Source organism: Prionailurus bengalensis, chromosome D1 (genome assembly GCF_016509475.1).
Source record: "Prionailurus bengalensis isolate Pbe53 chromosome D1, Fcat_Pben_1.1_paternal_pri, whole genome shotgun sequence".
Lineage (NCBI taxonomy): Eukaryota > Metazoa > Chordata > Mammalia > Carnivora > Felidae > Prionailurus > Prionailurus bengalensis.
The window spans coordinates 82,620,747-82,638,979 of NC_057346.1; the positions used below are offsets into that span (position 1 = coordinate 82,620,747).

Below are 18,233 nucleotides of genomic sequence, written 5' to 3' on the forward strand. Positions count from 1 at the left end.
TGACATACCAGGTTATTATGGAATGTTGATTTTATTCTTTTTATGTTTTAATTATCACTATGGGGTAAGGAGAAACTTTATATATATATATATATATATATTTTTTTTTTTTAATGTTTATTTTTGAGAGAGAAAGAGAGAGAGAGAGGGAGGGAGGAAGCTGGGGAGGGGCAGAGAGAGAGGGGCGGGGGAGACACAGAATCTGAAGCAGGCTCCAGGTTCTGAGCTGTCAGCACAGAGCCCAACGTGGGGCTCAAACTCACAAACCGTGAGATCATGACCTGAGCCGAAGTTGGACACTTAACCAAATGAGCCACCCAGGTGCCCCAGGAGCAACTTTTTAAATCTTGCTTTACCATTGATTAAGATGGTTCATATTCCAATAAGTACTGTTTTAATCAGTAATTATCTTAATCACCCCGTTCAAACCTTCTCTGACTACACTGCTTAGTGAGACCCTTTCACCCTGCTTTCTTTTTCTTCACAGTTCCTATTACCTGACCTCATGTTTATTATATTTTTTTTAACTTTTAATGTTTATTTTTGAGAGAGAGAGAAACAGAGACAGAGAGAGAGGGTGTGAGTAGGGGAGGGGAAAGGAGATACAGAATCTGAAGCAGGCCCCAGGCTCTGAGCTGTCTGCCCAGAATCCAACATGGGGCTTGAACTCAAGAACCAAGAGACCATGACCTGAGGCGAAGTCAGATGCTTAACCACCTGAGCTACACAGGTGCCTCTTATTGTATTTATACTGTCTGCCACCACCCCTACCTTATCCCAGGCCAGGTAAATTACGTGAGGGCGGGGATGCTTTCTGATAACTCTGTCTCCAGCACTAACAGCAGTTCCTAACACATAAAGCACTTAATAAATGCTAAATTAATTTTTTAAGTATTGACTTATTGCCTCGATAATTATTACTTTAAAGTTGAAAGACTACAGATTCTAGGCACCTGGGTGGCTCAGTCAGTTGAGCGTGTGACTTTGGCTCAGGTCATGCTCTCGCGGAGTTGTGAATTTCAGCCCCACATTAGGCTCAGGGCTGTCAGAGCAAGAGTCCACTTTGGATCCTCTGTCCCCCTCTCTCTCTGCCTCCCCCTGCACTTGCACTCTCTCAAAAATAAATAAATAAACAACAAAAAAAAAAGACTACTGATTCCATGAACCATTATACAAATACAGTATTAGTAGCTCTCAAAAAATCATTTTGAACTTTGTGTGAAAGCTTTTTATTCACCTCCACAAAACATCTCCTACAATTTCAACAAAGTACTGGGCCCATGAAAGATTGGACAAAACACAGGAAAAAGCACAGATAATCTTAGCATCTGACAAGCTTAAGTTGCATCTGACAAGCAACTTAAGTCAAAAGTCTTTTTAAATGTTAAAGGTTTACATAATCAAAGAAAAGACCATCTTTTCTGATAATGTGTTTTATTCTCCTCTGTTTTGTTTTTTAATGTTTATTTGGGGGGGGGGGGGTGCAGAGAGAGAGGGAGACACAGAATCTGAAGCAAGCTCCAGGCTCCGAGCTGTCGGCCCAGAGCCCAAAGTAAGCTCGAACCCACAAACCGTGAGATCATGACCTGAGCTGAAGTCCAGCGCTTAACCGACTGAGCTACCTACCCAGGCGCCCCTCCTTTGTTTTGTTTTTAACATACTCTGGAGGGCTACCAATGGTTCTGGGCAAGTCATATGAATAAATGTAACTGGACTTCTGCCCAGTTGATGGAGAATTTAAACCAGATCAACTGTTTTGTACCAGTCTTAAAAGAAGTGGGCTGAGAAGGGAGGGAAGGTCTGAAAAATGTAAGACTCTGGTGTTCCCAGTTTATGTAACTGAAAGGTTTAGCAAATAATAAACAGATATCAGGTCTAGAAACATGTAAATGTATGTCCTTGGGAAAAATGGACTTTTGTCTCCCCCACGGAAAGAAAGTCCTAGCCTCTTTAATGAGGGGCCCATAATACACAGAAGAGTGTTAGCACCACCGCACCAGATGACCTTTAAGATTTGGAAGGGTCCAAGTCTACAGTTTAAGAGGCCGAGGACACTTCAAGTAGAGAACGAAACAGATCTAACCTCTCCAGAACGACTTCCTCACCTATAAAATGAGCAGCTCACGACATCCACAATACGCAAGACAGATGAATGCCTACATCTAGGAGAGACAGGGAAGAATACTGTCATCTCGCCCACTCAACCAAACAATGCTGATCTGAAAAACCAAGATCTCATACCCCATTTACAAAACCTTGTTCATTACCTGTGTGACCTTCCCCGCTGTGGTTTCTTCATCTCTAAAATGGAGAGAATAACAGCATCTGCTTTAGAGGGTTATTAAGAGTATTAAATAGATAACACATGTAAAGCACTTCACATAATGCCTGGCCCTCAATAACATTTATTATTATTAGCATGTAAGTGAATAACAAGATGATGATGATGGTTTATCTGTAGAGAAAGACGGACCATAAAGAAGACCAAGACCGCAATGTGAATTAGATGAAAAAGGAAAATGCTTCCAGGAGAAAACCTTTAGAGCCACCAAATAACCTTCCAGCATGGGGCTGGCTGTCACCCCGTTCAAAGTCAAAACTGTGGCCACAGATTCAATCATGAACAGCTCTGCTGCTAAAGAAAAGAGCACACAGATCCAAATAGGAGCCCATCGAGTCTGTAAAATATTAACAGCTTAATAAACATCAGCTCACACAATCAACAAACACAGTGTTCAAGTCAACTAAAGAGTACCAACTAAATTAATACCAAGTTGGCTAAATGAAATGCCTTGAGGGGAAAAAGGCTCATGGGTGATGCACTTTTATGCTGACTTCCCTATAAAAACATCTTCAACAGGAGAGGCAGGAAATTCCAGTGAGTGAAAGGGAGCAGCTATATGGAAACCATCATAGTGCACACTTCACTTTTTCATTTACTTCATCGTTTTGGTTCAAAGAGGCACATTCAGAAATTTGCTCTGTACGAAGCAGTAAAGTCAGTATGTTAATGGATCCTCATATAACATCTAAGTGAATTCCACAAAAGAAAGAAAAAGCAAGCCAAAATGCACACAACTGATACTTTGCTGACACAGAAAAACTCTATTAACATAGAAAATGATGTGAAAGCTTTCAAACAAAATACAAAACGTAAAGAGACTGATATACTTTTCAAAAAATTCTGCTGTGAATAAAAGATTACTTAATTTTACACAGTAAGTAGATTGTTTAATGTAAATTACTCCTAAATCAACTCACAGACTCCGATCGTGTGCACATACACATAGATGTCTGTGTGCTTCTGCTGGATACTTTATGTTCGGTTCTGATCTTTTCTCCCCCTGTAAAAACCTGCAGCTTCTCACCATTTTGTTTCTCATTGTACCTTCTCCTCTTCTAATAAACTATCGACTATCCAAGTAAACTACAGGAGGTACAAACAGAGAACACCTGAGCTTCACAAACTACCACCTGCTACCTGTGGGACGTTTGGGCAAGTTACTGAACCCTTTCAGGTCTCCAGATACACAGCTATGAAATGTGAACCATGTCAGGGACCTAGGATGATTACTGTGGAAATTATAGTTAACACATGTAACATGTCTGATACACAAGTAAGCCCAGCAATTCCTCACCAAATTTCCATTTTTTTGAATCAGAGTTTCCAGACATGGACACGCTAAAAATTCAAAATTTTTGTCCCTATAAGCAAAATGCTCCACATTGGGAGCATTTCTCCACAAGTCCTTGGAGGTATCAGAGTAACTGTCAGATGCCAAAAAGGGGGCTAAGAATTCTCTTTTGGGGTGCCTGGCTGGCTAAGTTGGCAGAGTGTGGCACTCTTGATCTCAGGGTTATGAGTTCAAGCCCCACGTTGGGCATAGAGCTTACTTAAAATAATAATAATAACAATAATTACACTCCTTTAAAAAGTATAGCCATTTAAACAAAATCCGTTTTTAACAGCTTTTGCTATTACTAATATATACCATGCTAATAATATATTGAGGCTATAAGTAGTTAGTAATATCAAACCTCACTATAGCTCTAAGACATTAAAACCCAGACCAACATTTTATTTACACTTTCCACATGACACAGGATCTCACTCCTAGGTGTTTACAAAAGTGAAATGAAAACCTACATTCATACAAAACCTCTGTGTGAATATTATATTGGCTTTATTTATAACTGCCAAAAACTGAAAGGAAGGCAAGTATTCCTCAACTGGGAAATGGACAAATCAATTGTAGCACATCCACATTATGGACTGCTCCTCAACAATAAGAAGGAATATTACAGAATAACATGTGTGACAATATGGTAGAATCTCAAAAGCATTATGGTAAGTAAAAGAAGCCAGGCACACGACTACATTCTGTTTCACTCAATTTCTAGGACATTCTGGTAAATGAAAAACAACAGAAGAGAACCAAGGTAGAAAACAGTTCACCAGCTGCCAAGGACTAGGGGTGGGGACAGGGGAGGACTACAAAGGGCATGGGTGGAGGCAAAGAGATAGAAATGTTCTAGATCTGGACAGTGGTAGTAGTCACATTACTGGATGCACTTCAACACTGGCAATGCTATACACTAAAAAAGGGTGCATTTTAGAATTGAGGGATTTGAGGGGAGTTTCCTTATGAATTCAAAGCTATGAAAGTTAAGCAGTTGAAGAAAGAAGATGGAACACCCAAGATTAAACTAGTTATTTTAGGATAAAAATATGAAGGCACTAAAAGAAAGTGGAGGACCTCAAGTAGGCTCATTTGTGAAGAACCATAAAATCTAAGTTTTCAAAAATGTAACCTTCCAAGAGCCAACAAATTTAAAAGAAATCTATGATACTCAAGAACTAAAAAGGGAATTATGCTTATGAGAAAATGTGAGAGGCAATAATTCCTCTCAGCACACTGTTTTACAGCAATGTTTAGTGATGACACCAAGAACCATCAGAAATAGCTTCTAGATAAGATGTATACATACGTTACAGGAAAAAAAATGTATACATACATTTAAATATTTGGCTATATCTGGGATAATACAGGAGCTCATTTCCTTTTCCATAAATCAACTCCTGTCAAAACCAGCCCACATGTCTGGGAGACAATAAAACTAGAATTTCAGGCTGGGGTAACTTCGTTGGAAAGGACCCTAATGAAATGTATGTCATTATCTCCTTCACCAAAGTCATGAATCTTCTCATCCTGGGATGTCATAGAGTTTTGTTTTTGTATTTTCCCCTTCTGGAACGCCACCTCAGCCAAGGTTGTGCCAAGGGCAAATTCTTTTAACACCGAAGACCTGAAAAAGGCAACTGATTTACCCCTCTTCTTCACATTCTTGGCCCTCTCCTGCCCCCCACCCCACACTTCCCCCCTACGGATAAGCCTCCACATCGTAGATTCAGATGCCACAAAGCAAAGTTGCTAATGCTAGCTGAACTGAAACACAGCCCCCAAGTAGAAGGCTGGTACTTTGCAAGAGAAACCTATAAAGGTCAATACAGCAGTACTTAGCTAGTAGACAATGACCAATTGACCTTGAACTGACAAGAAGATAAACATAGAGGCAGACAGTCCTCAAGGCATGTTCTATTGGGAATCAAGCATCCTCATTCCCAATGTGTGTATCCATTAAACCCACCACGTATCAAACCTGGGAGAACAGCATCCAAATGTCCTGCATGCCCACACACACACATATACACGCACACACACACATGCACATGAACACACACACACACACACACACACACACACACTCACTTACACAAGTTTCCTTTGGTGAAATATACGATTAAGTTGGAAACCCACCATGCAATCAGGTCATACAAACTTAATTCAAACTGATAGTAGAAACTGATTTATCCAAAACACAAGATTCCTTTTCCACAGAATGTAGCAGGGCTTTGGAAAACACATCTGATTGCTAGCAGCACAGCCTGTGGTTAGCACACAAACTTGCCAACCTACCATGAAGTACGAAGCCTTCTGCTGCATGCCCTCACAGCCCCAGACTGTTTGCAAAGGCCAGGAATGAAATATTCCATATGTTTTCTTTGTCAGTGACATGGCTATTGAAAGCAAGGCCACGGTAGTCTCCCTGCTGAGGGACTGGGTCAAGCTATTCATGTGTAACCAGGCAGATGTCAAGATGGTAATGGGAAAAACATCCCAAACATTTTTTTTTTTTTTTTTTTTTTAAAGAAAGAGATCCCGAGTAGAAAACGCACAACTGTATTTGGAACACTCAGCCAATCTAAATAGGTTGTGAGGGCCGCTGCGTATGTTAGCTGCTGCTCTGGCTTTATCATTCATTTTCAGATCAGGTCTGAATCAAAACCTAGAAAAGTTTTTAAAGTTTCTGAGAATGATCTAGCTGCTTAACAAGAATGCCATCTAACTTTTTAGAAATGCAAAAGATCTTAAAGAATGGATATGGGCTCTAAAATTACTTTTAAGATAATAAGCTTCTCTTTATCTACAAAACTCGAGCATTAATCTCAAATGTAAAAAGGAATATACAGGTATCTAAATAACCAATAAAATGCCATTTTCAAAGTACTTAAAAAGTTCTCTCATCATCTGAATGTTTCTAGAAAGAACGTGATATGAAGAAAAAAGAATGCAGTAAAAGTGTCAATCCTGAGTAAATCTCATCTATCCCCAACATGGAAAATGATCTGAGAAACTACAGAAGGCATGCTTTGGCATGAGGCTTCCCAAAGAGTTAGGCATGGTTTAATGAAAATCCTGTGTTCCAAAGTCTGGAAGTAGAAAATTTGAATCTAAAGATCACACTGACACTGCCTAAGGTTACATGCCTATTGGCTGTGAGGAGAAAAAACTGTGTCCCCTGTTAGGACAGCACCTTTCTACTGGACCAGTGCTGTTGGAATCACAGAGACCCAGGGGAGCCAACACGATTCCCGTGCCCCCCCCCCCCCCCCGAGCTCTCTCCTCAGGAGAAACTGTAACTCCTTCCCTCACCCCAGAAATGAGGCTTTCTTGTTAGAAAGGCAGTAGCACCACCTAAGAGAGGAGATCTTGACAAAAGTGTATACACTACTTTCTCTCCAAGATCTTTACAGTTTTTTGAATGAAAATGATCAGCCAGATAAGTAGACATTTTTTCCATCAGCACAATAGCTCACTTATGAAGTCTACAACAGCCTGTGGACCTAGTATACATTCAAAGAACAAGAGAAATAGGATTCACACACACATGCAATGGCTTAGTCACTCCCAAAAGAAAGGACAACAAATCGGGTCCTTGCCGTCACTCAAACAGGTCATGCTGAAGTTTCCTACATGTCACCCTCGAAGATAAAGTGAACTTACCTCTTTTTGCAGATGGAAAAGCCAATTCAAAGTGGCTACATGACATGCCCACACTGATTTGGGAACTCGAGGTCATGATTCCTTGTGCCATACTCTCAGAAACAAAGTCATTTTTGAAGGCCTGTTCATAAAGATAGGCCTATAAAAAGAAGACTCTGACATAAAGAGCTGGATTAGTGACCATGGACTTAAAATGACCTTGGAAAGAACAGAAGGCCAACAAGAAAAGTTTCTTTCTTACAAAGATAGGAAAATACTAAGATTTAAAAAAAGAAAAAAAAAAAAGAATGAAATGAAAAAAATTTTAAAAAGTAAATAATTAAATAAAAATTGAATAAACTAATCAAATGAACTACCAGAAGTAGCAGAGAAAGGATGAAAACTGATTATTATAAACTGCTAAATATCAGTAAACCCATAATGTGTATTTTTTTAAAACATGATACGAAAATATTTGAAGTGTATTAAATGCACTTGAAATCTCCTAATTAATTCTGATCATATTGTATACACATTCTGTCTGTGCTTCAATTTATGTGAGATAAGGAAAGTTTGAAGAGAACTAAAAGGCAGTTATCACTTTGGAATATGCCAAGACTAGGTGGATCTAGTGCCTAAAACAGAAGAGTGTTTGAAAAGTCTTCTAGAACAGTAAGAAACCTAAAGGTTAGTTGACGTTTTTTCTCACCCCCCAACTCCAAAGAGTCAGTAGATTTTTTTTTTAACAGTAAATTCTATGCCCAAAGTAGGGCTTGAACTCACAACTCTGAGATCAAAAGTCGCATGGTCTACCGAGTGAGCCAGCCAGGCGCCCCAAGAGTCTGTAGACCTTAAAACAGAGTTCCTAAGGTGTAAATCATTCAAGAGCTCATGCTCTCCTTCTCTGGAGAATTCTCCCACAGGAAAGCAGCTGATATGGCTTCCACCACACAGGAAGGGGGACAACATAAAACAGAGTGGCCACCACAGGTCTCTTCCCTCCTGGAAAAATCTCATCTGCTGAGCCCTTCTCCTATGATCCATGTAGTTTCTCCAAGAGCCTCTTAGCATTTTCCCTTAGGAAAATAGGGGAAACCCAGAATTTAATCAACAGCACCACCCAATCTCTAGAGTTTCAGAGAAAGGACTGCCAACTTAGAAGCACACCCCCTATACCTAAGAACCTTGACAGGAGTGAGAATGAGGACATCTACCCGTCCTCCTGGGAAAACAGTTCCAATCAAGATCTTCAGGGATGTTTTGATGTCACCCACTTGTACTAAGTTACTGTCTTCAGTTCCTACTAGAAACTGCCTGGATGAACTTCACCGCCTGAGGGGAATGGAGAAGTGAGACTCATTCCTCAGCCCTGCCTAGTACAGCTCCAAGCTGAAGGTATCATCTCCCAGCCAAATTTACATCACTCTTCTTAGGAGGGAAAATTTTCCTCAAATAAAACCTTAAAAATGTACGGGACTGTGAAGACTCTAACTCATGATTTTTCTGGATATGGGCTTCTGAAATCTGATTCAAGTATCAAAAAATATTTTGTTGTCAAGGTGCACTAATATTTTCATTCTTTCAATGGTCAACTTTATATTTAAAACTTTGCTAAAAAAAATAAATAAAAGGCTACATTCTATTGTCAAAATAGAGGAAAAGAAAAAGTAGCCAATGGGGCTTCCACAACCTTTTACTTGTCTTGATTCTGAATATGTAAAAACAAATTAAATATGAAGGGTAAAGAGTCATTAAATAACTTGAAATATATTAGATATGTTTCCTCCACAAGTTTCTCACCAGCACAGACATCAGACCAGCCTGGGATACATGGCCCAGCCGCCTCCCAAAATATCTATGGTTTACATTTCCTTACAAGGCTATTCTTACATTGTTATGGGCCAACATGTTGCCACAGAGGGGTGGTTCGATGCCTTCCCCATAAGCTCTTTCAGTACAGTAACGCTAGGAGAACCAGAAAAATATTTTTTTTTTATTTTTTTTAACGTTTATTTATTTTTAAGAGAGACAGAGACAGAATGCAAGTGGGTTAGGGACAGAGAGAGAGGGAGACAAAGATCCGAAGCAGGCTCCAGACTCTGAGCTGTCAGCACAGAGCCGATGTGGGGCTCGAACTCATAAACCAATGGATCATGACCTGAGCTGAAGTCGGGCGCTCAATCAACTGAGCCACCCAGGCACCCCCAGAAAAAAGTATTTTTCAAAGACGTTCATTTCTTGGACATGGACTCTTAGAAGGGCATTCCTGAACCTCAATCACCTGCATCTAAAAAAAGAGACACCCAATGCCAAATCTTGCTGTCGACTCAGTGCCGAGGGCAAGTGCTTTTGACAATTAAGAGATGTAATGGTATCAAAACACGCTTTAGAGACTGAAAACAACCACTCCAAACTTTCAGAATTTTGACTTCATTACACTGGAAGGACCGTGCTAAACAGAGTGCTGGGCATCTACACTGTTTAACAACAAATACTTGTCTATGGGTGGGTAAATCCAGAGTAGACGACCACATAATTATACCTTGCCATTTAAAAGGGGGACTGGAGTACAAACTTGCTAAAGTCTTTAGAAATTGAGGTTATTAAATGTCTATGAACTATAAAATCACGATCTGTCTCTTGCTAAGCCTGATTTCTAAACTCAGTTTGGAACTCACCCAGCTTCAGACCATAGGGCTGCTACCTGGCCTACAGTGTGACCATCAAGTACTTAAACACAAAATAAATGCCTAGAAAAGCAGACAAATTAGCCATTTGGGTAAGAGTACTAACTTGCTAAATGCCCTAGCATTTTATTCTTCCCTGGCAGGACTTAAAAATAGAGGATTTTATCATCTTAGTGAAGCTCTAAAAAAAAACGCTGCAGCTCACTGAACAACGTTGGGGGCAAAAAGGAAAGAGTTATCCATATTCTTTATATATGTGAAAAGCTGTTAGCATTGTCAAAAGCTTGAAGGCTGACCAAGACAGCTAAAAGCAAGCTGGATAACACCCTTCTAAAGCCAAAACCTTGAGATCGAGCTTGAAAAATTAAAAGAGCAAAGCTATCTTATCAAGAACACTCTGAGTTATATTAGTTACATTTTTCAGAGTGAAAGGCACATCTGGCAGGGTTTAACTTTTAACCCAGGTATACCAACAGACATTGTACTTTTATGGAAATTTATACCTTTTTTATAGAGAAAAAGTGAGAGACAGTCTTAGAAAAAATTCAATGAATCACTAAAGGATTCCTAGAACTTTACTTGCCTAATAGTTGACACAGGTTCAGAGAAATTCAAAGCAGTCAGAGATCTGTGCCATCATCTAATCCAAAATCCACTATTTACTGATCAGAAAAATGGGAACGAAGGTATAGGTGCAAACAGGGAGACCAGAAACCAAACTCCAAACTTGCAGGCTGTCAGTACTTTTGCTATTATAAAGATGACTAAAATAAGAATTTGAGAGATAACTGACAGAGGCCAAGAAAATGCCTAAACTTGCCTGGATCCACCTACCAGTACAAAACTTTGATCTTCCCTAAGAGATTAAGTTGTCAAATGTTACCTTACAATTCTAATGTTGAGAGCCAAGTGCCTGGACTTTAAATGCTTGATACCATAACTGTCACTAGCATTTGGTTCGGCTAGAAATCATAAAACATTAGTGGTTACTGCAAAACCTTTAGGGGCTCCCAATGATAATTAGCGTTCAAGTCCTAGGTATTGTTCAGACCACACCCAGCACATTGTTGCCTCCAGAAGGCAGTGAGTTCCCCATTCAATGGAAATATGCCAGGAGAGTTGGGACAAATGCAGAAGCTTCCTGGGTGGGTGAGAGATTCCATGATTTAGACCATATACTTCCCTTAACAGACAGGATGCAAGAAATGTATAAAAAATAATAATCAAATTCAAGAGAAAGAAAACTCTTGGCAGTTAAGAGTTGTTTATTTTCTTGTTCTACAGGTGAAGAAACCAAGGCCCTGAGGGGTTAAGCATGTCACGAGCTCAAGGTCACTTGTGTGATTTGCGGGCAGGTCTGGAAATGGCTCTCCATATGCCCAGCAGAATGCTCTTTCTTCTCTTGTATTTAAAGAGAACCCAGTAGTTCATTAGTTTGTAAAAATAAAGGATCTATACTTAAAGATGTTCATGTGTTGGCCTCATTTAGCAGAAAGTTCAATTGTAGGAGATAATAATACATCTCTAGAAAGACCCACCACACAAACTAACATTAAAATAATTCAGGTATCGAGGGATATCAAAACTCTACCATCAAGAAAGATACAAATATTTACCACTAATGACTGACCTGCCTGAGTATACAGTAGACATCGGAGTAAGCATAAGAAAATACTTTCAAGTGATACTATTAAAAGAAGAAACGTATTTGATGTAGTGAAAAAAAAAAAAAAAGCACATAGTGAAAAAAAAAAAAGCACATCTTAAGGAAGAATCTGAGATGATGCTTCCAACAGAAAAAAAAGCAACAGGTTATTTTTAAAAACACTTCAAAGCCTCTTCGGTAACCATGAATTCTGTACAGAAAGCTCGATAACCTGCCCAACGTACAGGGTACACACACTGGGAAGGTTGGAGAGATTATGACTAATTATATGGAAGTGAGGACGTTGAGTAACTTTTTGTACAGTATCCAAATTACTGAAACCGAATGATTTTATTTTCCAAGTGTTAAGCCATACCCACAGGAAACAAGCAAGGCTATTCTACCCTAGCAAAGCGCCTTAGCCAGTCATGCATTCTGCAGCAAGTCTCCATGGCAAATTTCCTAACACACACTTCTAAACACAAAGAACTCCTCCTCCAAGTGAGTGGTAATGAAGAGGCTTGAGCAACTTCACATAGAACAAAATCCTGCTGCTCCTGGGATCTTTTATGAGAGGATCATAACATTATCGACAGCTTGCCATCCTAAAATTATGTGAGAATTATAAATTAGAACTTCTGGGAGCTACAAGCAGCCTTAGATGTAATCTAGTGAATCCAATTATTTCATTTTTTCAGATGAGGAAATGGTTACTAAATAAAAAAGAAAAGAAAAGAAGGGAGAATGACTTGCCCAAGGCCACATAATATTTAGTGGCATGGTAAGGACAAACCAAGGGATCAAAGCCACGCAAACAGCCTGTGTGGTCTTAAAACTGGTCACCAGACATAATCTAGGATGTGGAAACCTATACTCTTCCAGACGGCTTCCAGACGTCAAGGTAACCACACATAAACCAGAGAACACACATATGCAAACCCCTCCCCACCACCTCTGTGATTTCATCCCTCTCTCCCCACAGTCTAGATTCTGGGAGTGTAGGTGATTCAGAGTGACCTATTACCATTAATATAGGAATAGCCTTGAATCCCTCTGATAAAATAAACTTTGGAATTTTAATACTAGTAAGGTTACTTCCCTCAAAACACCGCGGGGTGAATTGTGACAAGCCAGTGCATTGTGACACAGGATTGAGAACTGCTATTGCAAAACATAAATAATCACTACAGGTGCAGCAAATAGTGTGAACACAGGAATCCCATCAACAATACTGAGATTATGTCTGACTCTGCCCCCAGACTCGGATAAAGCAGCTTTCAGCAGGAAATAGACACTGTTGGACTGAACAAGTTTAAACGAGCCTGAAGGAGAAGACGCGGGTATCCTCTCTCTGGGGCCTCCTCAAATCTGGACAAAAGACTAAATGCTGAGAACGCTGAATTTGGCAATCTTGTGTGGGAATGATGTCTGAATCCCAAGCCCCGACTCTTCCCTCAGTGTGGCATTAAGTTCCTCTCTAATCACTGCAACATTTTTAAGTGCCTGCTGTGTACCAGGCTCTGTGGACTCCAAGCCGAGTAAAATAAAAGCTCTGCTCTTTGTCAGCCCAGGGTCTCCAACGTGGGATGCATTCATTCCCCCCGGCAGAGGGGAGGATGTTACACCATTGAGCCAGGAGAAGAAAATAAAATCACTCTGATTAATCAATCTTTCTCATCTTTTTAACTTGTATCTGTGTAATTTTATGGGTGTACATGCTCCAGAAATTAGGACTAGGTAAACAAAAGTTTGGGACCGTGGATCTAATCCTTTGGTGTGTGTGGCTCACTAAAGCTACAGTGGGACAACAGATCAGACATACTTGGGAAAAGACCCCAGGTGATTGCAAATCAATTGGAGTGTGTAAACCGACAGTACGTGCCCATGCTCAACATGGCCTTTGAGATTCACTTGGACTAGCTGGTTTCCCAAAATGCAAACACACTGCCCTTGAAATGCCCTATAAATGGGGTACTCACACAATATATACTTTTGAGGATGAAATGATGAGTACTGGGAATGAAATAAGGAGTTATCTGTATACTCTGGCTATAGGTCACAAGTGGAAGAGGAAAATGTTACACATTTGCTCACCACAGCAGCTCAGGAAGTGCCATGATGGTGCTAGTTTAGACGATCTAATGGGGACAGGTGCCAATGATTTTTGTTTCCCATGCCTTGAACAGTAAGTTCTGTAAAGGCTCCACGTCGAGAAGAGAGCATTTTACCACCTCCAGTGAGTTCTAAAGGAAGATGCTCTACACAGCAGCATGCTCTCTTAAAAATGTAACATTTCTTTGTGGTTTTAGGCACTAATGTAAAACAGTCCCTCTCCTTATGGGACAAGTCTACCCATCAAAACTGGGAAAATCTGCTAAACAAGGTCTTTACAACTGGTCAAAATAGTAAAAACATGGCTTTCTATGAATAGAGGGGCTTGAGAGGTTTCAGGTAAGGAATCTCTGCTGCATGAATTCCCTAAGTTTCACGAGAACAGGAAAAAAAAAAAAAAAAGAAAGAAAAGAAAACCAGCCCTATCTCCTCTACTCAATCTTCTTTCCCTCACTGCTCCCGGGTCCCACGCAAACCTGCCGGTGTAATGTACCTGTTTGTGGGCACACCGCTCTTCACTGCAAAATTAATTTCTTTCAGTGAAAAGTTCAGCTCCACCATACTGGAGGAAAATGACTTCAAATACATAACGAACACGTGACACAGGAAAAATAAAGAGGGGGAGCTGGAGGCAAAGAATGAGACAGGTTTAAGGCAACAGACTGCAATCCTCAATAAAACCCCACTGGCAGACAGCAATAAGCTGAACCCACCTGGAAACACAGCAATGCTTTGGCCTGCACAGAAAGGATGTCTTCACAGGGTCAGTTATTCCTTTAACATTGTTTATTTCTCAGAGTTCCTTTTCCTTGGTCGTAAGGTAAAAGGAAATTCCCTTCACCCAAGGACCTCTCAGAATCCCGTCCTCTCTCAAACAGCTCTTTCATGGCTCTTGATTGAATCACTCTGGCCACACAACACAAGAGCCAGTGCGCACACCAAGCCCTGCATTCAATTACCCTATTCTTTCTCTATTGGCGGTATTTGCCAATACCACCTACAACACCTATTTCAGAGTCCTCTGCTTTTCTGAAGGGAATGTCTAAAGCCTCAGGTCCCCCTTTGAGGAGGGGGGATTTTAGAAGTCAGAACCATCTGAGTGGCCTTCCCAGCCTCAGGCAGCTCAAAAGAAAGGTACAAGAGAAAACTGCCGCCTTCCATTCTGGTTGGGCAGATTCTATGCTCCGGAACTTTGATTTTCTTTCAACAGCCTGTACTTCAGGTCAGCATTCCTTCTTTAAAAGGCCTAGTTGGGTGAGGAGAGTATTTTCACCAAAAGAAACCTGCAGTTTCCTCCCCCTCCTCCTGTCTTGTTTTTACCCGGTTCCCCCGCGCGCTCCGGAACCCTGGGCGTTAGTCGGTGAGTCCAGAGCGGAACTGGACCGAGGTGCCAAGTCGCTCTACCTGGATGAGGCCAAACTGGAAGGGGATTCGCCCTGTACATTGGCACAGGGGTGTCTTCTCCCCTCATGCTGGAACCCTGAAGGCTCCAGGTGTTTCCCCCACGAAGCGTGCCTAGGTCTGCAGACTCAGGCCAAGTTCTAGGCGCCCTCAGCCTGCGCGTTGCGAAGCTGTCGCCAGCTGAGCGGGGCCCCGCGTGAGAAGGGAAGGTCTCCTGAAAAGGCTGACAGGGGCAAGCGTTTCCAGATTCCACCCTCCGGCTTGGCCCCAGATGCACTTGGGAGGGGGGGGCGGTGACTGTGCCCTAAAAGTCTAGGAAAAAGAGCCACTCGCGGCTCGGACACGGGCTGGCACAGTTTGTAAAGCCCGCCGTGCAGGAGTGGGTGCCCAGCACCCCACACACAGGTGACCCGCGCCCCAGTCCTCGGGACGCTTGTGGGTGGGTGGGGTGGGATTGACCACCGGCTCCGCCCCCCCCCCAACAGCCGTCTGCCCCCCTCCCCGGCACCCGGACCCCGGCACTCACAGCGCTTGGGTGAAGGCGCTGAGCCCCTCGGGCACTGCCGTCAGCCCCTTCCCGGAGCAGTCCACCCGACGGTCGCCGTCGCAGCTGCAGGGCGCCGCGCAGAGAGGCGGCGCCGCGCCGCTGGGCTCGGCCGAGCCGCGCAGCCCCAGGGCGAGGAAGCAGAGTAGCCCCAGCGGGCCCGGCATTGCTGCGGCCGCCTCCTGCGCCGGCCTCTCCCGCGGCGCGGCTCGCTCGGCGCGCCTCCGCTGCCCTCCGACGCCCCCCGCCGCCCCGGGGCGGCCGGCCTGCGGGCTGGGGCGGGGGCTCTCCCCTCTCGGCGGTCGCGCGGGCTGGGCCCCTTCAACAGTCCGCGGCAGCAGCGCAGGGACGCGGCGCTCCGGAGTTTCGCCCTTCCCGCTGCTCCATGGAAGCGCAGAGGCAGCCCCGCTCGTCCGGCGGCTCAGGCCAGCCGGCCCGGCCGTGCGCAGCTGCGGGGGCCGCGCTCTGCCATCGTACCCGCCGCCCCGTCCCCGGCCTCCCGCCGCAGCCGCTCTTCAAGGTTGCGGAGCGCAGCCTTCAGCCATGCCGGCCCCTCGCCCCAGCCCCCGCCCGGCTCTCGTACAAACACCCAGGCTCCTGCTCGCTCTCTCGCCGCCGCGGCTCAATCTCCTCCCGTCCTTTTCCCTTCTAGGGTTGCACGCTCGGGTTCCCAAGCCCCCGGCCGCTGGGTTATGCAAATCACTTAGGTACATGCAAAACTAACCCTTCTCCCGGAGCGCCATTGGCCCGCGGAGGTCTCGAGCTCATTACTATGCAAGGAGGGGAGCCGCCACAGGCCAAGAGTAGGACCAGAGGGGCGTGTTTATCGGGCGTGAGTGACAAGGTGGTGGTGGTGGTGGTGGTGGTGGTGGTGGTTCAAGGCAAAAATCCCTGGTTTGGCCAGATGTGTGTGGCAGGTCGTGAATGGAAGGTAGAAGGATCTGAATATGTAGACTCTGTTTTTTTCCCTCCCCCACCCGTCTTCTTCCCTCTGCAGAAACTGGATCTCCTAAATTGGACGACCTGAAAACTAGAACTTGCCTCCAGCGTTCAGTTAAGTTTCAAATGACTCTCCACTGTTCCCAAAGGGTGAGGACTTTGGGAGCTGTGGAAATGGAAGAAAGATTTTGAAGAGCAGGGGGCAAGCCTCCCTTAATCTAACAGAGTTAAGTGTTAGCTATGTATTGAATTAAAGCGGTGTACCCCCACAAGCCTGTCACTTCACCTGGGATCTTTATACCTGTGTTGATATGCACGTTAGTATGGGAGGCTACATGTGAGCGGTTAACCCGCGACGTTACATAGTTTTGGTGATCTTGATTCAGACTGTTTTCTCACGTACTGTAAAATCCTAAAACCCAGTAATCTTGTAAGGGGCAAAAGAGGTGATGTTTCTGAACACGGGACACTGTCTCCAGACAAGAAAACATTTGAGTGCTAGATGACTACCACTGAGAAGCCAGCAGCAACTTTGGTGTCAGGTAATTATCAGCATTCCTTTCTCTTGTAGACTTTTGTGGCTTAATAGACCCCATAGAATCATTATTCTGCTTTGTGGGCACCTCCTTTCTTACTTTCCACTATGCCTTCAAGTTATTTTACTCTACATTAGAGACATTTTTCATGAATGCTTTAAGGCAGACAGGGTTTAAAATGCCACTAGTTTATAGTTTACCGTTCATGTCACCTAAGTAAAATTAAGGAAAATGGAAATAAATTGATAACGGACCTAAGAAGTTTAAAATGAAACCTTGCTATCATCTTTGCATTTGAGAGTTTATCTTTAAAAAATAATGCCCAGGGGAGCCTGGGTGGCACAGTCGGTTAAGCGTCCGACTTCAGCCAGGTCACGATCTCGCGGTCCGTGAGTTCGAGCCCCGCGTCAGGCTCTGGGCTGATGGCTCTGGAGCCTGGAGCCTGTTTCCGATTCTGTGTCTCCCTCTCTCTCTGCCCCTCCCCCGTTCATGCTCTGTCTCTCTCTGTTCCCCCCCCCAAAAAAAAGTTGAAAAAAAAATAAAAAATAATGCCCAGTTGGACACGCGACTAATATACAATAAATTTATTTATATGCTAGAAAGTCAATAAATATAAACATGCCTTGACTTCAAGATTTTAGGAATGACATATTTCCTCTAATTGTGGGTCTGAAAGAGAACGTAAAGACAGATGGACAACCCTCTGGTTTTATAGATAAGAAATCTGAAGCTCTCTGGTATTGTACTCTGCCTAAGATCATCACAGAGCAACCTGGGCTCCTGTGCCCTTGTCTGATGCCCTTGGAGCCTTCCCTAAATTGGTGCCCATTGTCTAAATCATTTCCATTATTTTCTAGCAGCTCTCAGGAGCAAGTGAAGTGAGGCAAAATTGTAAATTTGGTTTCTTTAGTTGATTCTCTTAAGATCGCTCTTTTATTTATTTATTTATTTATTTATTTATTTATTTTTATTTATTTTTGAGAGAGACAGAGACAGAATGAGAGTGGGTTAGGGGCAGAGAGATTGGGAGACACAGAATCTGAA

The 18,233-nt window shown here is 42.9% G+C and overlaps 1 protein-coding gene across 1 annotated transcript in view; it reads right to left on the reverse strand.

The window, feature by feature from the left end:
• Nucleotides 1-16,428, reverse strand: part of LGR4 (leucine rich repeat containing G protein-coupled receptor 4) — a 102,823-nt gene extending 86,395 nt beyond the window's left edge. Inside the window, exon 1 of the mRNA XM_043580842.1 lies at nt 15,697-16,428. Within this exon, the coding sequence (XP_043436777.1) occupies nt 15,697-15,881 (185 nt within the window). The 5' untranslated portion in view covers nt 15,882-16,428. The remainder of the gene's footprint in view (nt 1-15,696) is intronic.
• Nucleotides 16,429-18,233: the final 1,805 nt, after the last annotated feature.